This window comes from Physeter macrocephalus, chromosome 18 (assembly GCF_002837175.3).
Source record: "Physeter macrocephalus isolate SW-GA chromosome 18, ASM283717v5, whole genome shotgun sequence".
Taxonomy (NCBI): domain Eukaryota; kingdom Metazoa; phylum Chordata; class Mammalia; order Artiodactyla; family Physeteridae; genus Physeter; species Physeter macrocephalus.
Window position 1 is genome coordinate 105,057,411 of NC_041231.1, and position 18,309 is coordinate 105,075,719.

General features: G+C 47.0%; 1 protein-coding gene across 5 annotated transcripts in view; it reads right to left on the reverse strand.

Moving 5' to 3' along the window:
- FARS2 (phenylalanyl-tRNA synthetase 2, mitochondrial) overlaps positions 1-18,309 on the reverse strand; it is a 419,843-nt gene that overhangs the window by 386,411 nt on the left and 15,123 nt on the right. For all 5 annotated transcript variants that reach the window (XM_055079821.1, XM_028479858.2, XM_055079823.1 and 2 more), the window contains exon 2: positions 16,177-16,262. In XM_055079821.1, coding sequence (XP_054935796.1) covers positions 16,177-16,262 — 86 coding nt within the window. The remainder of the gene's footprint in view (positions 1-16,176; positions 16,263-18,309) is intronic.

Here is an 18,309-nt window from a genome sequence, read left to right on the forward strand (position 1 = left end):
TCCCACGTGCCGCGGAGCGGCTGGGCCCGTGAGCCGTGGCCGCTGAGCCTGCGCGTCCGGAGCCTGCGCTCCGCAACGGGAGAGGCCACGACAGTGAGAGGCCCGCGTACCGCAAAAAAAAAAAAAAGTAAAAGAATGAAGAAAAAAGGAAAAATTTTAAGGAAGAATAAGAAAAAAATAGTAGAGGAGGAATAAATAACATACAAAATAGACAAAGAGCCGAAGAGGAAAGAAGCTAACTGTGGTTCCAAGTTGCTCAGGTCACCAACAATCAGCTTCCTGGGTTAAGGGACCAAAAACCTAGACCCAGACAGGGACTCACACAGGTACTTGAAATTTCTTAACAGTGGTTCCTGATGAGGTCATAGCAAGAAATGCGCCAGTCACAGCTGGGGATAATCCACGGCGATTTTCTTACTTTTGGGTCTCAAGAACGCTTTACTCTTTCTCCTCAAAGGGAGGAGGACTGACCGCAAAGGGTTTTCTGCTTATGTGGGTGACAGCAGTCAATACTTCCCTTATTAAAAGTTAAAACGTATAGGATCCTTCAGTGGTCTTTTCATTTCTAGTTTAAAAAGCTATTATAATTTTTGGCTTTTAAAGAGCTCATAATGTCTACCCAACATATTCCTTTTTTTGACGCTCTGAGTGATCGGTCTCAAAATGTTGCTACAATGTAACTGGCAGGATGATACTGTAAGAAAATGTTCTGTGGCATAAGACACCATAAGGTACATTACTAATGTCTATAAAGCCATAAAGCCGAGGGGAAGGTGGCTTTCATCATATTTTCATTCCCTATTTGCAGTGCTGCCCAGAGTCTTTGGAGTGTATTTCTCTCTTCCACGAGCCAGAGAACTTGCTGTGTCCGTTTCAGTTGCAGCTGTGGGTCGAGAAAGCGTCTCTTCCTTTTCTGAACCGACGATGCACTGTTCTTCGTGTCTGTACTGTTCAGCACGGGTGGGAACATGGGTGCTGGACATGAGGACAGCATGAGGGGCGGAACCGAGGGGCCCCTTCATTTATCCCTCCTCTCACACTCTTCCCTTCTTTATGCACATCAGAGTCTCTGACCTACATCATTTTCCTTTTCTCTGAAGAACTTCTCTTAACACTTCTAGCCAGGCAGATCTGCTGGTGACAAATTCCCTCAATTTTTGTTTGTTTGCGAAAGTCTATTCCTCCTTCACTTTTAATGGATAATTTCACTGATTCTAGGTTGGTGAGCTTTTTCTTTCTTGCTTGCATGATTTGTGAAAAACCAGATGGAATTTTTATCCTTGTCCCTCTATAGGTAAGGTGTTTATTTTCTCTGGCTTTCTTCAAGATGTTCTCTTTGTCTTTGACTTTCTGCAGTTTGAATAAGTCTAAGTGTAGATTTTTTGGAATTTGCCTGCATAATGTTCTCTGAGCTTCCTAGATTAGTGGTTTGATGGCTACCATCAATTTGGGGGAATTTTTCAGCCATTATTACTTCAAATATTTCTTCTTTTCCTTTCTCTTTCTTTTCCTTTCTGTATTCCCATTACACATGTATTACATCTTTTATAGTTGCCCTACAGTTCACAGGTATTCTGTTTTGGAATTTTTCATTGTTTCTTCCCTTTGCCTTTCCGTTTGAGAAATTTCAACTGATGTATCTCACTGACTGTTTCCTTGGCCCAGCTCAGTCTACCCGTAAGCCAAAAGGCAGTCTTCATTTCCGTAATGGTGTTTTTTATTTCTAGCATTAACTTTAGATTCTTTCCAGAGTTTCTATCTCTCTGCTTACACCTACCTGTTCTCACATTTTGTTCACCTTTTCCATTAGAGGCCTTAGCACGTTAGAGCCCAAATCATTTCTACTCTAAATGCCCAGTCCGATAACTCAAAAATCTCTGCCGTATCCGACACTGATTCTGATGCTTCACTTGCCTCTTCGAAGTGTGTTCTGCCTTTTGGTGTGCTTTGGAATTTTTTTGCTGAAAGCCAGCCGTGATGTATTGTGTAGAAGGAACTGAGGGAGACAGGCCTCTAGTGTTAGGTTTTATGTTTCTCCGGCTGGAGCAGGCTGGGTTTTCTGTTGGCTGTGGCTGCCCGTGTCAGAGACTGAGGGGTCCTCGTCTCGCCTTCCCCACTGCCTTTGGCTTCCCCGTAGGCAGGGTGTGGGCCTTGCAGTTTTATCAGCTGTAACCCCTTGCTATGACCCGGGAGCCTGAGGTTGTCGTAACGGGTTGGGCGTGGGAAGCCCCTGCAGTGCTATGCTCAGCTCTCAGTCTTTCACTGAGCCTGTGGCCCTGGACTGTGACTTGCCAAGAATAAGCTTTTTCCCCCGATTAGGTGAGACCAAAAGTCTAGAGGGGACTGGAATCGGGTATATCCCATCCCCCCAAATCAGTTAGGCTCTGGTAAACCCAAGTCTGTCAAGCTTTGGTAAAACAGTTTTAATTTTGGTAAAATGAGAGAACAGAATGCCCTGGCTATATTTCAAACTGGTTACTCTTCCCTTCCCACTGCCAGAAGCAGGAGAGGACCTTTCTGAGACTCTGGCAGGGCTCCTGGCTTGTGCCAGCCAAGCGCCCAGCCATGCACCCATTACAGTTTAACTGTTCCTACCAGTCCTGGGGGGCTGGGGGGAGTGGGCGCTTTGCTCCCGGACCTCCGCCTCGACTAAACTGCGAGTCTCGGTACCCACTTCTCTCTCCATTCCCCGGGGCAGCTGCTTACCATGGGACGTCGATTCTCGGACGGACCTAAGAAGAGATGCTGACTTTCAGTCTGTTGAGCTTGTTTTCTTATTGTGAGGACAGGAGTGTGGCCTTCCAAGCTCTTTACATGTTGTCCTATCAATTTTTTTCGTGTTAATGTGTCATTTTGGTAGTTTTATAGACTCCTTTACAAGGTTCAAAACGTCAAGAATCTATGTATGTTTCAAATGTTTTGCTTATAACATGTATTCGAAAGTACTATTTACACACAGGAAAAACACACTCAACACAAACAAGTGTTTAGAGAAGGAGCTAAGCCGTCCTCCAGCGCCACCCGCCCTAGATGAATCTGGGAGTAGTACATCTGACATCTAAAATTCTCTCTGGCTGTTTTGATTACAGTGATCTTTTCCTTATAAACAACTTCTAAAAGCAGATGTCAGCCAACAGGGATGTGGCTCCATCAGTCAGTGAAGGCTGCCAGTCAAGCATCTGGATAGCCAGCAGCACCCCTCTCCGCAATGACGCCCTCACGAGATGAGGACAGAGGCAACGTCAGCAGTACACTGCTTTATGCCTCGCGCACGACTCATCTGCTGACGCCGCGCCAGGTGGCAGGGGGGAAATGACTTCACTGGAATGAAGCACGTTCCTGTATGGGAGTTCATCACGGTCATTTGCCTCTGAACATGCATATAGGACCAGCCCATCACAAAAGCATTAGGGATTCTGGTGCCCTCTGTTCCCCTTTTCTTTAAAAACCAGTCTACTCTTTAGAAATAAGGTAAACAAATTCATTTCAAAATGATATGTTGCCAACAGTAGATCCTGATGCTTTGGGAAATGTATGTTTCATTGCTGGCATGTCAGTCTGCCTTTGAAAGATGGGGGAGAGGTATTACTTCACTGCAAACACTTAATGTATAGATCTTGTATTTTTCAGATGTGGATTCTTTTTTTCAGATTGTATTATGATAATTTCTCTTTGTTCCTTTTTCTCACTCAAGTGAATTTCCCATCTCCCTCTATGATTTCTGGCTTCAAAACTCATTCATTTACCTAGGTAAATCTATAGTGAATTTCATTACATATAATGTATGACTTTAGAATCATATTTATGTCAACAGACCAAAACGTCACACACAAGGTTAGATTTCACTAGGCAGTTCTGCAGGCGCTACGTGCAAGGAAAGAGATGGGAGAGCTTTATACAAAAACTACAGTAAAGGGCAAAGGTCAGGCATCACATACATAAAGAAAGATTCTCCTTGTCTGATGGTATCCAGCATTCCGTGGCGGCGAAGGGTCTTAATCCTTAATAACGCTTGCCCAAGATTGTCATAACAATATTAGTTGATTAAATAATAGCCAAGTAGGCCGTTCCTTATTCCAAAAGATTATTCCTGAAATCCAAGCCATGTAAACATAGAAACCTTACATTACAAAAGATTCCTAAAGCACATCTACTCACAAAGCCAAGAATCCACGAAGCAACATCATCAACCACCAATTATCTCTACCCAGAATTTGCCTGCTTTGTCATTTAAGACTTTTCTGTATTGGGTTTTCTTAAAATAAAGCACAACTGAATTTTTGTTTTTGTTTCTGTTTTAATAAATTTATTTATTATTTATTTATCTGTGGCTGCGTTGGGTCTCTGTTGCTGCACGCAGGCCTTCTCTAGTCACGGAGAGCGGGGGCTACTCCTCGTTGCGGTGCGCGGGCTTCTCATTGCGGTGGCTTCTCTTGTTGCGCAGCACGGGCTCTAGGTGCGTGGGTTTCAGTAGTTGTGGCTCACAGGCTCAGCAGCTGTGGCGCATGGGCTTAGTTGCTCCACGGCATGTGGGATCTTCCCAGACCAGGGCTCGAACCCGTGTCCCCTGCATTGGCAGGTGGATTCTTATCCACTGTGCCACCAGGGAAGTCCCTGAACTTTTGTGAATAGATTTCTTTCTTTCTCAAAAAACTCCAGATCACTATAGGAAATTTGACTCAAAAGTCTCCAAAAACTTTTCAGATAAAAGTAATATAAATTTGTAATTCAACTAAATGAAAGAGTACTGAATCTATACTCCCCCAACTATTGCTCAATCTTGACAAAAGGGAGCTGCAGATCTTTGGAAGCCCCTGAGCCTCGGGTAAGCCCCATGCCACCGGGACTTCCACTGATCACAAGTGCGGGGAGAAGCCCCTGAAATTGAGCCCTTATGCAAATGAATATGCAAGATGATTAATCATTAGAAGAAAGACACGTACCCGCTCAAACTGAGGTGAAACAAGATATAAGGAGACTCTACCTGAGGAGAAGTCGGACTACAGGCAGTTTATCAAGCAAAGTCAGAGCCTAGCAAACAGCCAATGGACTTTCCTGAGCTATTTCTTGGAAGGAGAAACCAGAGGGGCCGGTGATCCCGACTGAACACAGAAACAACCCACTCCTTCCCCAACATCATCCCTCCTCTCCCCAGTCCCAGCCCCCTCAGTCAACTGGTCACCCTCCTCCGCCCCACACCCGCCCCCACCACAAGCTCTGCTGAATCCAGCTCTTCCATCCGGGATCCACCCACCTCCTTCCATCTCTACTGCCACCCCCTCCATCAGGCCACCTTTATCGACAGGGGCTCCCTAACTGGCTTCACTGCCCCCAGGCTTAGCCTCCCCAATCCATCTTCCCCAAAACCAGCAGCAAGGTCTTCCAAATTTATAGGTCTAATCAAGTCACTCTACTGGTTAAAGTCCTTCGGTGGCTCGTTAACACCAAAAACGTCTCTACGGATAAAATCCATATGCCTCGCATAATTATAAGGCTTGGAGGCTCATAATTTTGCTGTCCATTGAGATCTGGGAAGCGCTACAATTCCCAGTGCTGCAGCAGAGCCCGCACCCGTGGAGCCGTCACGTCTGCGGGCGAGAGCCGGTCTTCAGCACCACCACCTGCCAAACACACACACACTCTCACGGTCGCCGCCCAGAATCCTCAAACCTGGGTTACAGGCCACGCCTTTGTGCTCTATGGCAACTTGTCCTTCCCCTGTTATACCACCAAAGACCAGGCGCTGGGTCTGCTGTTGACCTTCGGTTTCCCCTGCCTAACCCAAGGCTCTGGGAGCAGGGACGTGTCCTCCTGGTGACCACGCATCCCAAGCAAGCAGCTCCTAAGGAAAGGGACCGTGATTTCACTGCCCAACACCGATCTCTAGCACTCACTGGGCACCCAATTTTTTATTCAAGTCCAGGTTGGACCCCTTTAAAATTGATAAATCAACAGTAAGCACTGTGCTCCTGAAAATCTGGGAGATGATTCTTGAAGAAGTAACAGCCCAGGGCTTCCCTGGTGGCGCAGTGGTTGAGAGTCTGCCTGCCGATGAAGGGGACACGGGTTCGTGCCCCGCTCTGGGAGGATCCCACGTGCCGCGGAGCGGCTGGGCCCGTGAGCCATGGCCGCTGAGCCTGCGCGTCCGGAGCCTGTGCTCCGCAACGGGAGAGGCCACAGCAGTGAGGGGCCTGCGTACCGCAAAAAAGAAAAAAATTAAAATTAAAAAAAAATTTTTTTAATTAAAAAAAAAAAAGAAGTAACAGCCCAGAACAGGGAGCAGGAAGAAAGAGCCCCTCGCCTTCGAGCACACCCTGGGAATAACCCAACTTTTCAAAACCCTGCTCAATGAGCACACTCCCAGCAGCTACAGAAATGTGCCCGATCGGTAAGTGCTGATATTCCCTCGGTTCTCTCTGCCGGGTCACTCTAATATTCTGCGCCACGGTTAACATCTTTCCTGAGTTGGTAACATTGTCCTCAGACGTCCAACAGTAAGTACTCAGATAATAATGACATCTCCCAGTCCACTGCTTCCCAGGGCCGTTGTGAAGCGTAAGTGAGAATGTACAGAAAACTCACCTGAAACACAAAAAAATACTCCACAAATATAGGTTATGAGACTTAGTATAGATTAATAGTAAGCAAAGCCCCGAAGACATACTTATTGGAACTGTCATACTTTAATTTCTGGGTAAATGGATACTACGAAAGGAACTGCCGTGCTTTACATTCAAAAGGCACCCGTGAAGGACTGCAGCTTCACTCACAATCCGAGTCGCTTCCAGGAGATGGTCCCAAGTTATTTTCTTGTTTCTAAATTATCTACAAGCTTCAGACACTGCACACATCTAAAACGCTCATTAGAAGTCAAAGAGCTTTACATGCCTAAATTTGGTTTGTGGATGAATACATATGTGTACTGCATAAAACCCAATTACTTCCAGTAGATCCTATGATGCATGCAAAGTTACTTAAACTCACTTTTACCCCCAAACAAACCTACAGCCGGTGAATCACATGGAGCCACAATGGATATATTACATCAATACGGATCAAAAATGCATCACAATTATGGGAGAACACAGTCTGTGGCTGGCTTTTGTCTCTCATTTTTGACAGCCAGACCCCACCACGGGCCCCGTGGCCCATCACCTACAGACCTTTAGGCTCTCATTCACCCTCCGCGCCCATGCTTAAAAAGGGGCCCATGGTCCTCTCCTCAGCTGACTAAGCCAGCATGCTCAAAAGCTGAAAAGGTCTCAGTCTTAATAGGTTCATATATCTAAAGAGGATAGGCTAGAAATAAGTTGATCTGAGTTCAACACCACAATCTACAAATAAAGAAAACTCCGTATAAGTCTTTTTTTCCTTAGTACCATTTATCAGGGTTGCATACATGTGTGTATGTCTTAACACACAGAAGTTAAAAGAGAAAGAAAGCCCTGTAGTTAGAGAAAACTCCTTGTTCTGTTAAAAATAATAACACTCGGGGCAGCCAGAGTCCCGTGGATGGAAAAGGACAAGTCTCTGGCCCAATGCTGACAGAACAAGCAGACATTTCAATAAAGGCCTAACAATGAAAAATTAAACTTCTGTAAAGGAAATTCTACAATAACGAGGAAAAATATAGATGTTAAAGTAAAAGAAAAAGGAAAAGGTAAAACTTTCATAAACAGTCTAATAAGAACCACAAAAAAGTTATACAGGAGAAAAGCATGAAAGAAAAAATTTTAATGTCATGAATGGTTTGCATTCAGGCGGAGGGAACTTGAATACATTTTCTCTCGTCTTTCCATTTTTCCTTACTGTCTAAATTGTTGAGAATAAGCTTCTAGTTCCTATCCTGAAAACAACTTTAATCCCGCCAAGACCAGACAAAGTAAAAGGTGCCAACCTCAGCATGTTACAGCAAAATGCTATCAGCAGGTCAGTAAGTCTCTACCAGCTGCTTTGCACTGAATAATAACCACATTAGCAGCTACCGCACAGAACGCAGGACGGAGCTAGTTTCGTGGGGATGTGGAGAAAAGTCACCGTGTCCACTAGGCCACAAGTGGGCCTAAGTAGATTATCCTGTGCTCTCCCAGGAAGAAAGCGGTTTACACACTGAGCCGGTATTAAACACTCCAGCACTACACAGAAGAGAGCTATCCAGTCAGATCAAGGACAAATGTTTAGACTGGAAAGTTACAGAAACATAGGAAAAGCCCTCTTGAAATGTAAATACCCATCAATTCCAAACCCGATTACCCAGTAGCTATGACCACGGGCAGCTTGCGAGGTTGACATCACTTTCAAGGGGCCTGGAGCCGCCAAGCGCTGAGCAGGCTCCAGGTTCCACACACCGCTCAAGTCCCAGGGCGGACACCACACGGCGTCAAGGAAGCGGTGGGCTGATGATTCTCCTGCTGTGACACTCACCACGAGTGCTTCCTCACTAGTAAAGCCCTGAGCTTCAGAATGCCAATGACCAATGTGCCCGTCCTCTTGCGGGGGGCAGGGGGCACTGGAGAGGAAGCAGGGGGAAGCAGCACAGCCGACGCAGGGCTTCTGCTGTCAGATTCCAAAGTTAAAGCTCCCTGGACGACCGTAAACCTCTACTCTGCGCATATGGACCATAATGAGGGTTTTATAAGAATCACAACTGTGGCAAATACACACTCAAATCATGTACCACAACTAACATTGGACATTCTTCCCCTGAAATGAAAAAAAGTTTATATTCAAACTCAGAGATACTATGAAGCTGTAATTCGGTAAGGAACTGGGTTTTGATCCTGCACTATCTCTTGGCTCTCAAGACAAATCTCTAGGCTTTTACTGCTCTGGACCCCAGTCTGACTGTTGCATCAAGGTCACAATCTCCAAATACATTTCTATGCAGGCACAAGGGAGAAAAAAATGTGCGCATATAGCAAAGAACACGCCAAATATACATCGGTTGAGGGCACGGGGGCATTGGAAGTAGCAAAACAAGCACCCCAAGCTCCCCCCACACAGCGCAGCGTAAAGGACACGGGGCCAGGAGCCCGAAGGTCCAGGTCTGAGCTCCCAGCTGCCGTCCACTCTGAGGGACCGTGGGGAAGACACTCAGCCTTAAGGGCTCAGCTTCTCCATCTGTCGAACAAGGAGGTCCCGACAGGTGACCTGGGAGGTGGTACATATATATATAAATCAAAGGTCTTTTCCAGCATGACCTTTCCTAAATTTCTCAGCTCAAATTTCCTCTTCCTTTACCCCTGAGAGCATCTGCTGCACGTTCTACACGTGGGACCCATCACCTGACCACAGGGCTTCGGTACAACTCCTGGAACCATGAAGACAGAGTATAAATTTCCCTCATTCACTCATCATTCTATTAGCAAGCACAAAACATCACTTACATCATAATATACAAAACCATGTGCTAGATACTTTAGGGGACGGATATAAAAATGAACAACTTCAAAAGGTCCGGTCTCTGCCTGAAGGCATTTCATGTTTACAATCCAAAGGGAAATACAAAGACTTGAAGAAAATTGCAAGGACAAAGATCTAGAACAAACTGCTAATTAATCACAGTACCTTTCCCGCGAAGCCCAGATGGGACCTCAAAATCCTTCTCAACACAGCATTCCACTCAGCACCCTAAAGGCTGTAGTTAGCAGGTGAGGTTAATTTTGCTGCCAGGTTGGGCTCGCTCCTGAGCACGTGCCCAGGCACTTCCAACGCCCTCCTCCCGCCTGTCCCCCTAACCTCCTCGACTTCCACCTTCACCTCCAAACCATTAGATAGTCCCGAAAAGCCGGGGGCCCCTCAGACCCCCGTCACAGTGGCTGAAAGCCCTTGCCAATTCACCTTTGCCGACTTTTCAAAAATGTCAAATTCCAGGGAAACAGGAAATATATATACCTGCTTTACTCCATGTCTACCACACTGCTATACTGAACTCTGAACTGCATGACTTCTACGGGCATTGGACATCTAGTATATTCCTACTAAGAAGAACAACGCACAGTGTCACTGAGGCTTAAATCAGTGCACATACGAACCAGCCAGTTTTACAAACACACACACACCTCCTCCTCCTCTCCTGCTGTGAGAGGCTGCATCCCTAATCCTAGCTGGCCATCTGGGACACAAATGACTTTGTGATGGCATTGTAAACTGGTTCTACTCCTCCGGAAAGCAATCTGGCAATATGCTTTAGAAGCCATAAAACTGTTCATACTCTTTGACCTAGTAATACCACTAGGGACTCTATCATAAGAAACTAATTCAAAATGTGGAAATAGCTACATGCACAAAGATACACCCTGTGGTGTTATTAGTAACTGTGAAAAGCTGGGAGCAAGAGACTCATCAACAACAGAGTTAATTACTTAATGGTACAGAATCACAACAGAGAACACAACCATTAAGACGGTAATGATGAAGATTATGTAGCAATAAGGGGAAATGCAGATGCAAAACAACAGATACAACGATATAAAAATCACTGAAGAAAAAACTGATATTAAAAACTGATAATCATTGTTTTAGGACAGTGAAGGGGGTGTTTTCTCCTGTTCTGTTTCTTAGCTTTTTGTGATACAGCACTGATGCTTCTACCATTTAAAGATAATCTCTGGAAATAGGAACGCAGGCCTTGACCGTGAGGATGAAGAGGAAAAGGACCACATCACAAAGCCCAGCCTGCCAGCTTCTGCAGGGGGGAGGGGACAGGCCCCTCCGCACCCTGGGGGCCGGGGGCGTGCGCACAGAGCAGCTCCACGGAGAGCCAGCCGGCAGTGCGTGCGCCTGTCAGTGATTAGGGAAATACGAGCAGCGCCCAGCTGCTCACCCCAGTCAATCCCCTCCATTACCAGCATCCCGAGGCCAAGAATTCCCTGGGCACACCGCACTTGCTGTCAGCTTAGTTACCTGTTTACCAGGTTTATACGGGGTCGCACGGGGCTGTTCGATCATTTATTTAAAGCAAGTAAGCTCAGATTTTCAAGTCTGGAGCAACGAGGAATGTCTGCGCCGAGAAACGTCATCATCATAAAGATCGGGGGAGAGAGCAGAAACGACCTGTCGCCTCTGGTGAAACAGAGGAAGCGGCAGCACTGATGCGGCCACTCGGGGGTCTGAGAAACGGGCGCCCGGGCGAGGGCAGGGCTGCCTCTCCAGGGCTGACATGGGGATGGAGGGTGCGGGTCAGGAAGAGTGGTCCAGCCTAACAAACATTCATCCAGATGGACACCGACCTCAACCGGGGGCCACTTAACCCCGTCTGCAGGTTCGCCCTGCGTCCAGCCGGCGGCCGGTCCCGCGCGGGGAGACTTAGGGAGCCCCAGCCTGCCTGAACTGCCAGCGCTGAACGGCCTCGCAGGTTCTCTGCCGGCCGGCTCTGGTGCTCCTGCCCTCATCCCCGTGGCCGAGGACCTCCGTACACTGCAGGCTCAGTGACCGAGCTCCGATCTCTCCGTACCCCAACTTCTGCTCCGAGTCCCTGCCAGGGAGGGAGCAGAGCAAAGAAGTCGCAGAAACAGATTTTGAAATTAGACAAAACTGACTTAAATTCAAATTATGTTACCCTCCTCCCTGCTGACCTTGGGAAAATTTCTTAATCTCTCTAAACTGCAGTTTCTTTGTCTATAAAATGTGCCCCTATGCCATGAGATCACTATAAGGATTAAGTGAAATAAGGAGTGTCGAGACCCCAGCGTCTGACGCCACGTAACGCTTGTCAATCCAAGTCTGCTCCACGTGCCCTCCTGTTCCACAGCCACTGGCGCCCCACCTGCCTCTCCAGCCCCTCTAATCCTGTCCACTAAACAAGGACTGCACAGCCCCACCCTGCCGCTCAACCCTCCTTATGCTGACCACGCACCTGGCCTCCACTCGCCTTCCGGAAGCGCCCACCACCGAAACCCAGACACCGTCCTCTCTGAACCACGATCTGACTCCAGCGTGGGCGCTTGAGGCTGCACCGCCTGGGCTCACAGCCCTGCCGGCTCACTTGATAGGAAATGCGACTTGGGTCAAGCTATGGAACCTCTCGGTGCCTCAGTCGCCCCATCTGTGAAAGAGACAATGGCAGTGCCCACCTCACACGACTGCGAGGTGGGTCCCTGTGTCTACAGGGGCCTGGGAGCGTGTCCAGCGCGTGGCAAGCGGGCACTTCTCACATCTTTGACTCCCTGGGAGAGTGTTCGTCCAGATCACTTGGGTAGCTGCCTGTGCTAGCCCACGTCATCAGAGGAGGATGGCTGCCATCCCCGCTACCCTCTGACACCAAGGGAGATGAGGCAGGCTCTTAGAGTGAAGCCTTTCTGGTGCCAGTGCGGTCCACAAGCCAGCGCCAGCATCAGCATCACGTGGGAGATCATTCGAAATGCAGCCTCTCAGGCACCCCCAGCCCAACTCAAATGGAATCTGCATATTAACACTTTTTTTTTTTTTTGCGGCACGCGGGCCTCTCACTGTTGTGGCCCCTCCCGTTGCGGAGCACAGGCTCCGGACGCGCAGGCCCAGCGGCCACGGCTCACGGGCCCAGCCGCTCCGCGGCACGTGGGATCTTCCCGGACCGGGGCGCGAACCCGCGTCCCCTGCATCGGCAGGCGGACTCCCAACCACTGCGCCACCAGGGAAGCCCCTATATCGACACATTTTGAATGCACAAGTCCTCTGTCACCTGGGGTTCCTGTTATAACACGGATGGGGGGCGGGGGACCTGAAACTCTGCCATCCCAGGACCCCACTTGGAGTAGCAGGTGTGAAAAGACAGCACCGAACTCCAAAGAGGAATTGCACCAGGATGTGAGACAACGGCTGCCTTGGCACCTGCAGGTGGACAACGAGGGAGACGGGCGTGACCGATGACTTGGAAGAGTCCACAGCTAAGAAGTCAAATGGCGCGGGGAGCTCCCTGGTAAGTCCTTAGAGGGTAGGGACCACGTCTCACTCATCCTGGTTTTCTCAACAGAGAATGCCTGGCACAGAGGCGGCGGGTCACTGTAACCATCTATCTCCGTCTCAATAAAACCAGAATAGCACTTGTTAGCTTTACAAAAACACAACTGTTTTATAGCTGTATTAGCAGCCCCTCCCCACCCTACTCATATAATATTTGCCTCTACACTTCCTATATGAAGATGACACAACCTATCATTAATCAAAGGGAACCATTTCTAAACTTTTTCTCTTAGAAATGATGCTGGCTTTGAAAACCCGGGAGGCGGGGGGAGAAGGTGGGGTGGGGGTAGGAGGAGGGGCCGGCAGAACACCCTACACAAAACAGGGGCAACATTTTTAAAGAGCATTTGCTGGTACCTTGCTGACGCTTTCATTTTAAACATCCAGCATGTTGAAAACTAAGTGAAGGCAGCAGACGAGGGAGCGCCCTGTGGCTATAACCCTTGACCTTTTCTCAGTGACGCAGGAAACTCATCAGCCCCTGGAGGTCAACAACCAGGGACTAGTTAGAGGGAAGGAGACAGGGAAAGCAAACGAGAGTAGAGATTAGAAAAATCACACCAGCTGGCCCAGGAGTCCCTTGAAGTCCCTCCTTCCCGGGGAGCACAGCCCTCATTTTCCAAGACAGCAGCCATGACCAGATGCCCTTGCGTTTGATCTCAGCAAACTGTCCCCTTGTCCACCAGGGCCCTCGCCCTACCGCCCACCTCCATACACACCTGTCACCAAGGTAACTGACTAAGGGAGAAATCCACACCAATGTGAGAAGAAAGCTATCTTCCCGGTCCAATGCCCACAACTAGCATGAAATTACCTGAACGGGAAAACACGTCAATCCCAAATGTGCCTCTCTTTGAAAAAACAAAGGAAGATCACCGGCAGGGGTCCCCAAGAGAATCTCCTTTACGTCACTGAATCAGCAGCTACGTACGAACACAGAGTAACATTTCTACACGCTTATACTACATATACCTACATGTACACACACACAGGTATACGTTTCTCTGCTCTGCCTGTATCTGAAAAGGGTTTGGGGTGGGTCAGGCAGTCCTTGTCCTCAGCTACTGGTGTGAGCCAACCATTTTCTGCCCTTAGGTGAGGTCTCTAAGCAATTCCATGGATCAGATACACCCTCTGTGCTTCAACTACTGATGGAGCTCTCACAGAAAAACAGAATACAAAACAATGACAAAGTTTCAAAATTTTACATCTAAACATTCATTTTTAAAATGAAATCAAAGCAGGGAGAACGCTTGTTTCCCCAAACCTCATCTCTAAACTTTCACGAACTTTCAACCAAATAATCTTAAAGCCACAGTCACACAGGGAGGATGATGCCAGCCCTGTCACTGACTTTTTAAAGAAACTCCGAGGGCCCAGGAGGAGCTAAGGCAAAGCATCCCTCTAAACCGAGGAACCCTCGGAGGGCCTACGTGGTGTAGTCAAACACACAGCCACGTTTCCCAAAGTAATGCCACACTGAGTGTTCCAATGCACAGGGGTGGTGAGGCTCTGGGTGAGTAGACTTCAGGAACTACAGAAGCGTCAGCTTGAACCCGTCACGGTTTTCAGTTTATAGAATGAAACTGCCCTCGGAACGCAGAGTGACCGGGAGCCGGCAGTGAAATCTAGGCGAGCGGATCCCTGTCCTTCCTCCACGTTCCTGACCTCAAGTCTCCGCAGCGTAAGCGAGACCCGTCCCCTACAGACACCAGGGCTAAGTCGCATGAATAGAGACATACCCCATAAGGACGTGATTTATTTGTCTCTTCCAACACAAATAAACAAAACAGAAGACAGTCCCTGTGTGTGTGAGGAATATTTTCCAGCAATCCCTGCTAATAAGGACACCCTGAGAAAAGGCATTTCTGTATCTTTTGTGATGAGAAAAATCTTAATTACAGCCCAAAGAACAAGGTACTCAAGAGGAATTAGACCAACGATCCCATACCTTGACCATACATTTAGAATCATCTGTGAAGCTTTTTAAAAATCCCAATGGCCAAGGCACACACCAGGCCAGTGACATGGGACTCTCTGGAGGTGGCCTGCAGTGCACGGCCAAAGTTGGGAACCACCGAATTAGGGATTATTCTAAAGATGCCGTCCAGAGCAGAGTCCATCTGAGCATGACTGTGGGCCCTTGATACACTGGGACCTTTGTCTAAATCTCACACCCAGCTGTGACGGTGGATGGTACAAGCCACTCACCCTCAACCCTAGGAGGGGCTCGGGGCCATGCACACACAGCCCTGCCCTTAAAATGCAGCACAGACAAGGTCGCCCACCCAGAGGGTCTGCTGGGATGAGCAGGGTCCAGGAGACCCTCGGTCTGTATCTGCAGGGGGCACCTCCCTGGCAGCAATGTGAGGGGCTCTGGAGACGGGCTGGGACATGAGCTGACACACGGGCCCAGCTGAGCCAGTGTCCCCCGGGAAGCACGCTCATTTCAGGATGCTGCAAAGCCCCTCGTGACTGCTCTGTGGGGGAGGATGCAAGCCCTCTTAGCAAAATACACCCAAGGATTAAAGAAATGGGTCCATTTCCTTCCTGTTGCTCCTCTACTGATAAAAGATGGAAAACTCACTTTATCTGAATTTTTTTTTAAAAGTCCTCAGTGTTTACCATTGATACTCTCCAAGTTTCCCCCCATGTAAGTTCGGCTTAGATAGTTTTGTTTGGTTTTATTTGAAAGCAAACTTCTGGCAAAGGTACGTAGAGCAAAGATATATACAAAACTCCAGCAAAATCAATTCGTATTTATTCAAAGCATTTAAAAGCAAAATTTGACCCAAGAACTCAAATAAAAAGAAAATCAAACATATTGCATACATCTTGAAAGATATTTTAAATAACAAAACATTTTAAAGCGTAAATGTAGAAAGGCAGGGGAAAGACATACAGAGATATTCAACATATAATATCTTTCTAAAGAATGTGGATTTTTTTAAAGAGCACTTTTGTCCAAAAAAAAAGAAAAAAGAAAAACCAACCCCTAAATCTAAGATGCTTACCAACATGAGCTGTGCAGGCAGGCGGCCGGGGGCTTGAACCCACATGCAGTGCCCTGGACCGCGTCTCCGAGCCTCTGTGCCTCCTCTTATCTTTACATCAGAGGTTCTGGAGTCGGACTATTGGGCTCAGATTCGGGTCGCACATGAGCTGTGTGAGTGCATTTAACCTCCCCGCCCCTCTCTCCCTCCTCTGTGACACTGAAACAAGAACAGGACCTACCTCCAATGTGCAGAAACTGGAACCTGGTGCACAGCTGATGGGAATGCAAAATGGTGCAGCTGCTGTAGAAAACAGTCTGGCAGTTCCTAAAAACATTAAACACAGAATTACCATAAGATCCAGCGATTCCACTTCTGGGACTCTGCCCCAAAGAGCTGTGAGTAGACACTGGAACAGATATTTGCACACCCATGTTCACAGCAGCATACTCACAATAGCCAAAAGGTGGAAGCAACCCAAGTGTCCATCAACAGAACAATGGATAAAGTGTAGTACATACATACAATGAAATATTATTCAGCCTTAAAAAGGAAGGAAATTCTGACACATGCTTCAACATGGATGAACCTTGAAGATAACTATACCAAGTGAAATAAGCCAGTTATATAAAGACAAAATATTCTATGATTTCATGTATATGAGGTACTTAGAGCAGTCAAACTCATAGAAACCGAAAGAATGATGGTTACCAGGGGCTGCAGGGAGGGGGAATGGGGAATTAGTGTTTAACGGGTACAGAGTTTCAGTTTGGGAAAATGAAAAAGTTCTGAGATGGAGGCAGGTCATGGTTTACCCAACAATGTAAATGTACTTAATGCCAATGAACTGTATACTTAAAAATGGTTCAGATAGTAATTTTTATGTTTTGTATATTTTACCACAATGAAAGAATAAAAGTAAATAAGAAAGCCTAGTCCCTACCTCCTAGAGTTGCTGTAAGGATTGGATATATGTGAAGTGTTTAGAGAGTACCTGGCAGGGAAGCCCTCCATAAACACTAGCTACAGCTACTCTCTTATTGTCCTACCTTTGGAGCTCCCTCCAGGCCCCACTACCATGTTCTGCAGAAACAGATGCTCACTGACTAGATTCTGATCCCCCTCCTGGAGCTGTATACCTTCTGCAATGAGACAGTTCCAGCCCTGGGCTTCCTTCCAGCATAAACGCTCTATTATTGGGACAAAACTTCTACTGCAATCAGATAAAGATGAAGAGACCACCTGATTCCTGCAGAGTCTTCACACATAAAGCTGAGAAGACCACAATTAAAAAAAAAAAAAACAACTGATTTATTGGGACAAAACTTCTACTGCAATCAGATAAAGATGAAGAGACCACCTGATTCCTGCAGAGTCTTCACACATAAAGCTGAGAAGACCACAATTAAAAAAAAAACAAAACTGATTTTATCGTCTATTTTCTAAATGGTTTGTTAATAATTCTGCCTCAAAGATAGGTTCACAGGCTAATGCTATCATATAGGTCTGACAGTGGGGAAGAAAGGAAACGAGTTCCCCTCCTATTCATAAATATTCTCTCACCTTTTATCACAATCAAGGCTATTTTACTTCTTTGCTTCATCATTTAAAAGTCCTTTTATTATGAAAATTTCCAAGCGTATACAAAAGTAGAGACCCGACTAGCCCTCATGTACCCAGCTTAATAGCCAACTTCAACCTCTCTGACCCTACCTACGACTCGACATTCTCCCTACCAAAAAACTAGAATAAAAACACCAGGGCAGCTACATTGAAGCAATGTTCTTTTCTAACAATCACATCATCATCACCATCACTATTTTACTTTTAGAAGTTCTTTTTGGATATCTTGTCACCTGCTTTCCTTTTTTTCTTTGAAACTACAAATAATTTCCATATCTACTATGCCAAGGTTATTGTGAGGATGTAATATAAACGAAAATGCAGAGCTGGGTGTCTGATGTGTATGAAATTCCAGAGAAATCTTAGTTCTCCACGGACCACCACCCCACCCTTCTCTCCAAGACAACAGATACCAACTACCGCCACCCCTCTCACATACCCTTCTCCATTAAAGAGTGTCCTTGCTTGTCCCTCACTCCTCCCTTCCCTTCGCAAACACTGGTCCTTGCTTCCCTCCTGTCCCCTCGGCCTGCTTCGAAGCCAGGAATCCCAAACACAAATGCCTGATCACAAATCCAATCACCTAGAAGACCCCAAATATAAAGACAAATACAGAAAGTGGATAAATTGAACTGATCAATATATTTAACATTTAGGGTACCAGCCACTAAATTAAAAATTAAAAACAGGGGCTTCCCTGGTGGCACAGTGGTTAAGAATCCGCCTGCCAATGCAGGGGGACATGGGTTCG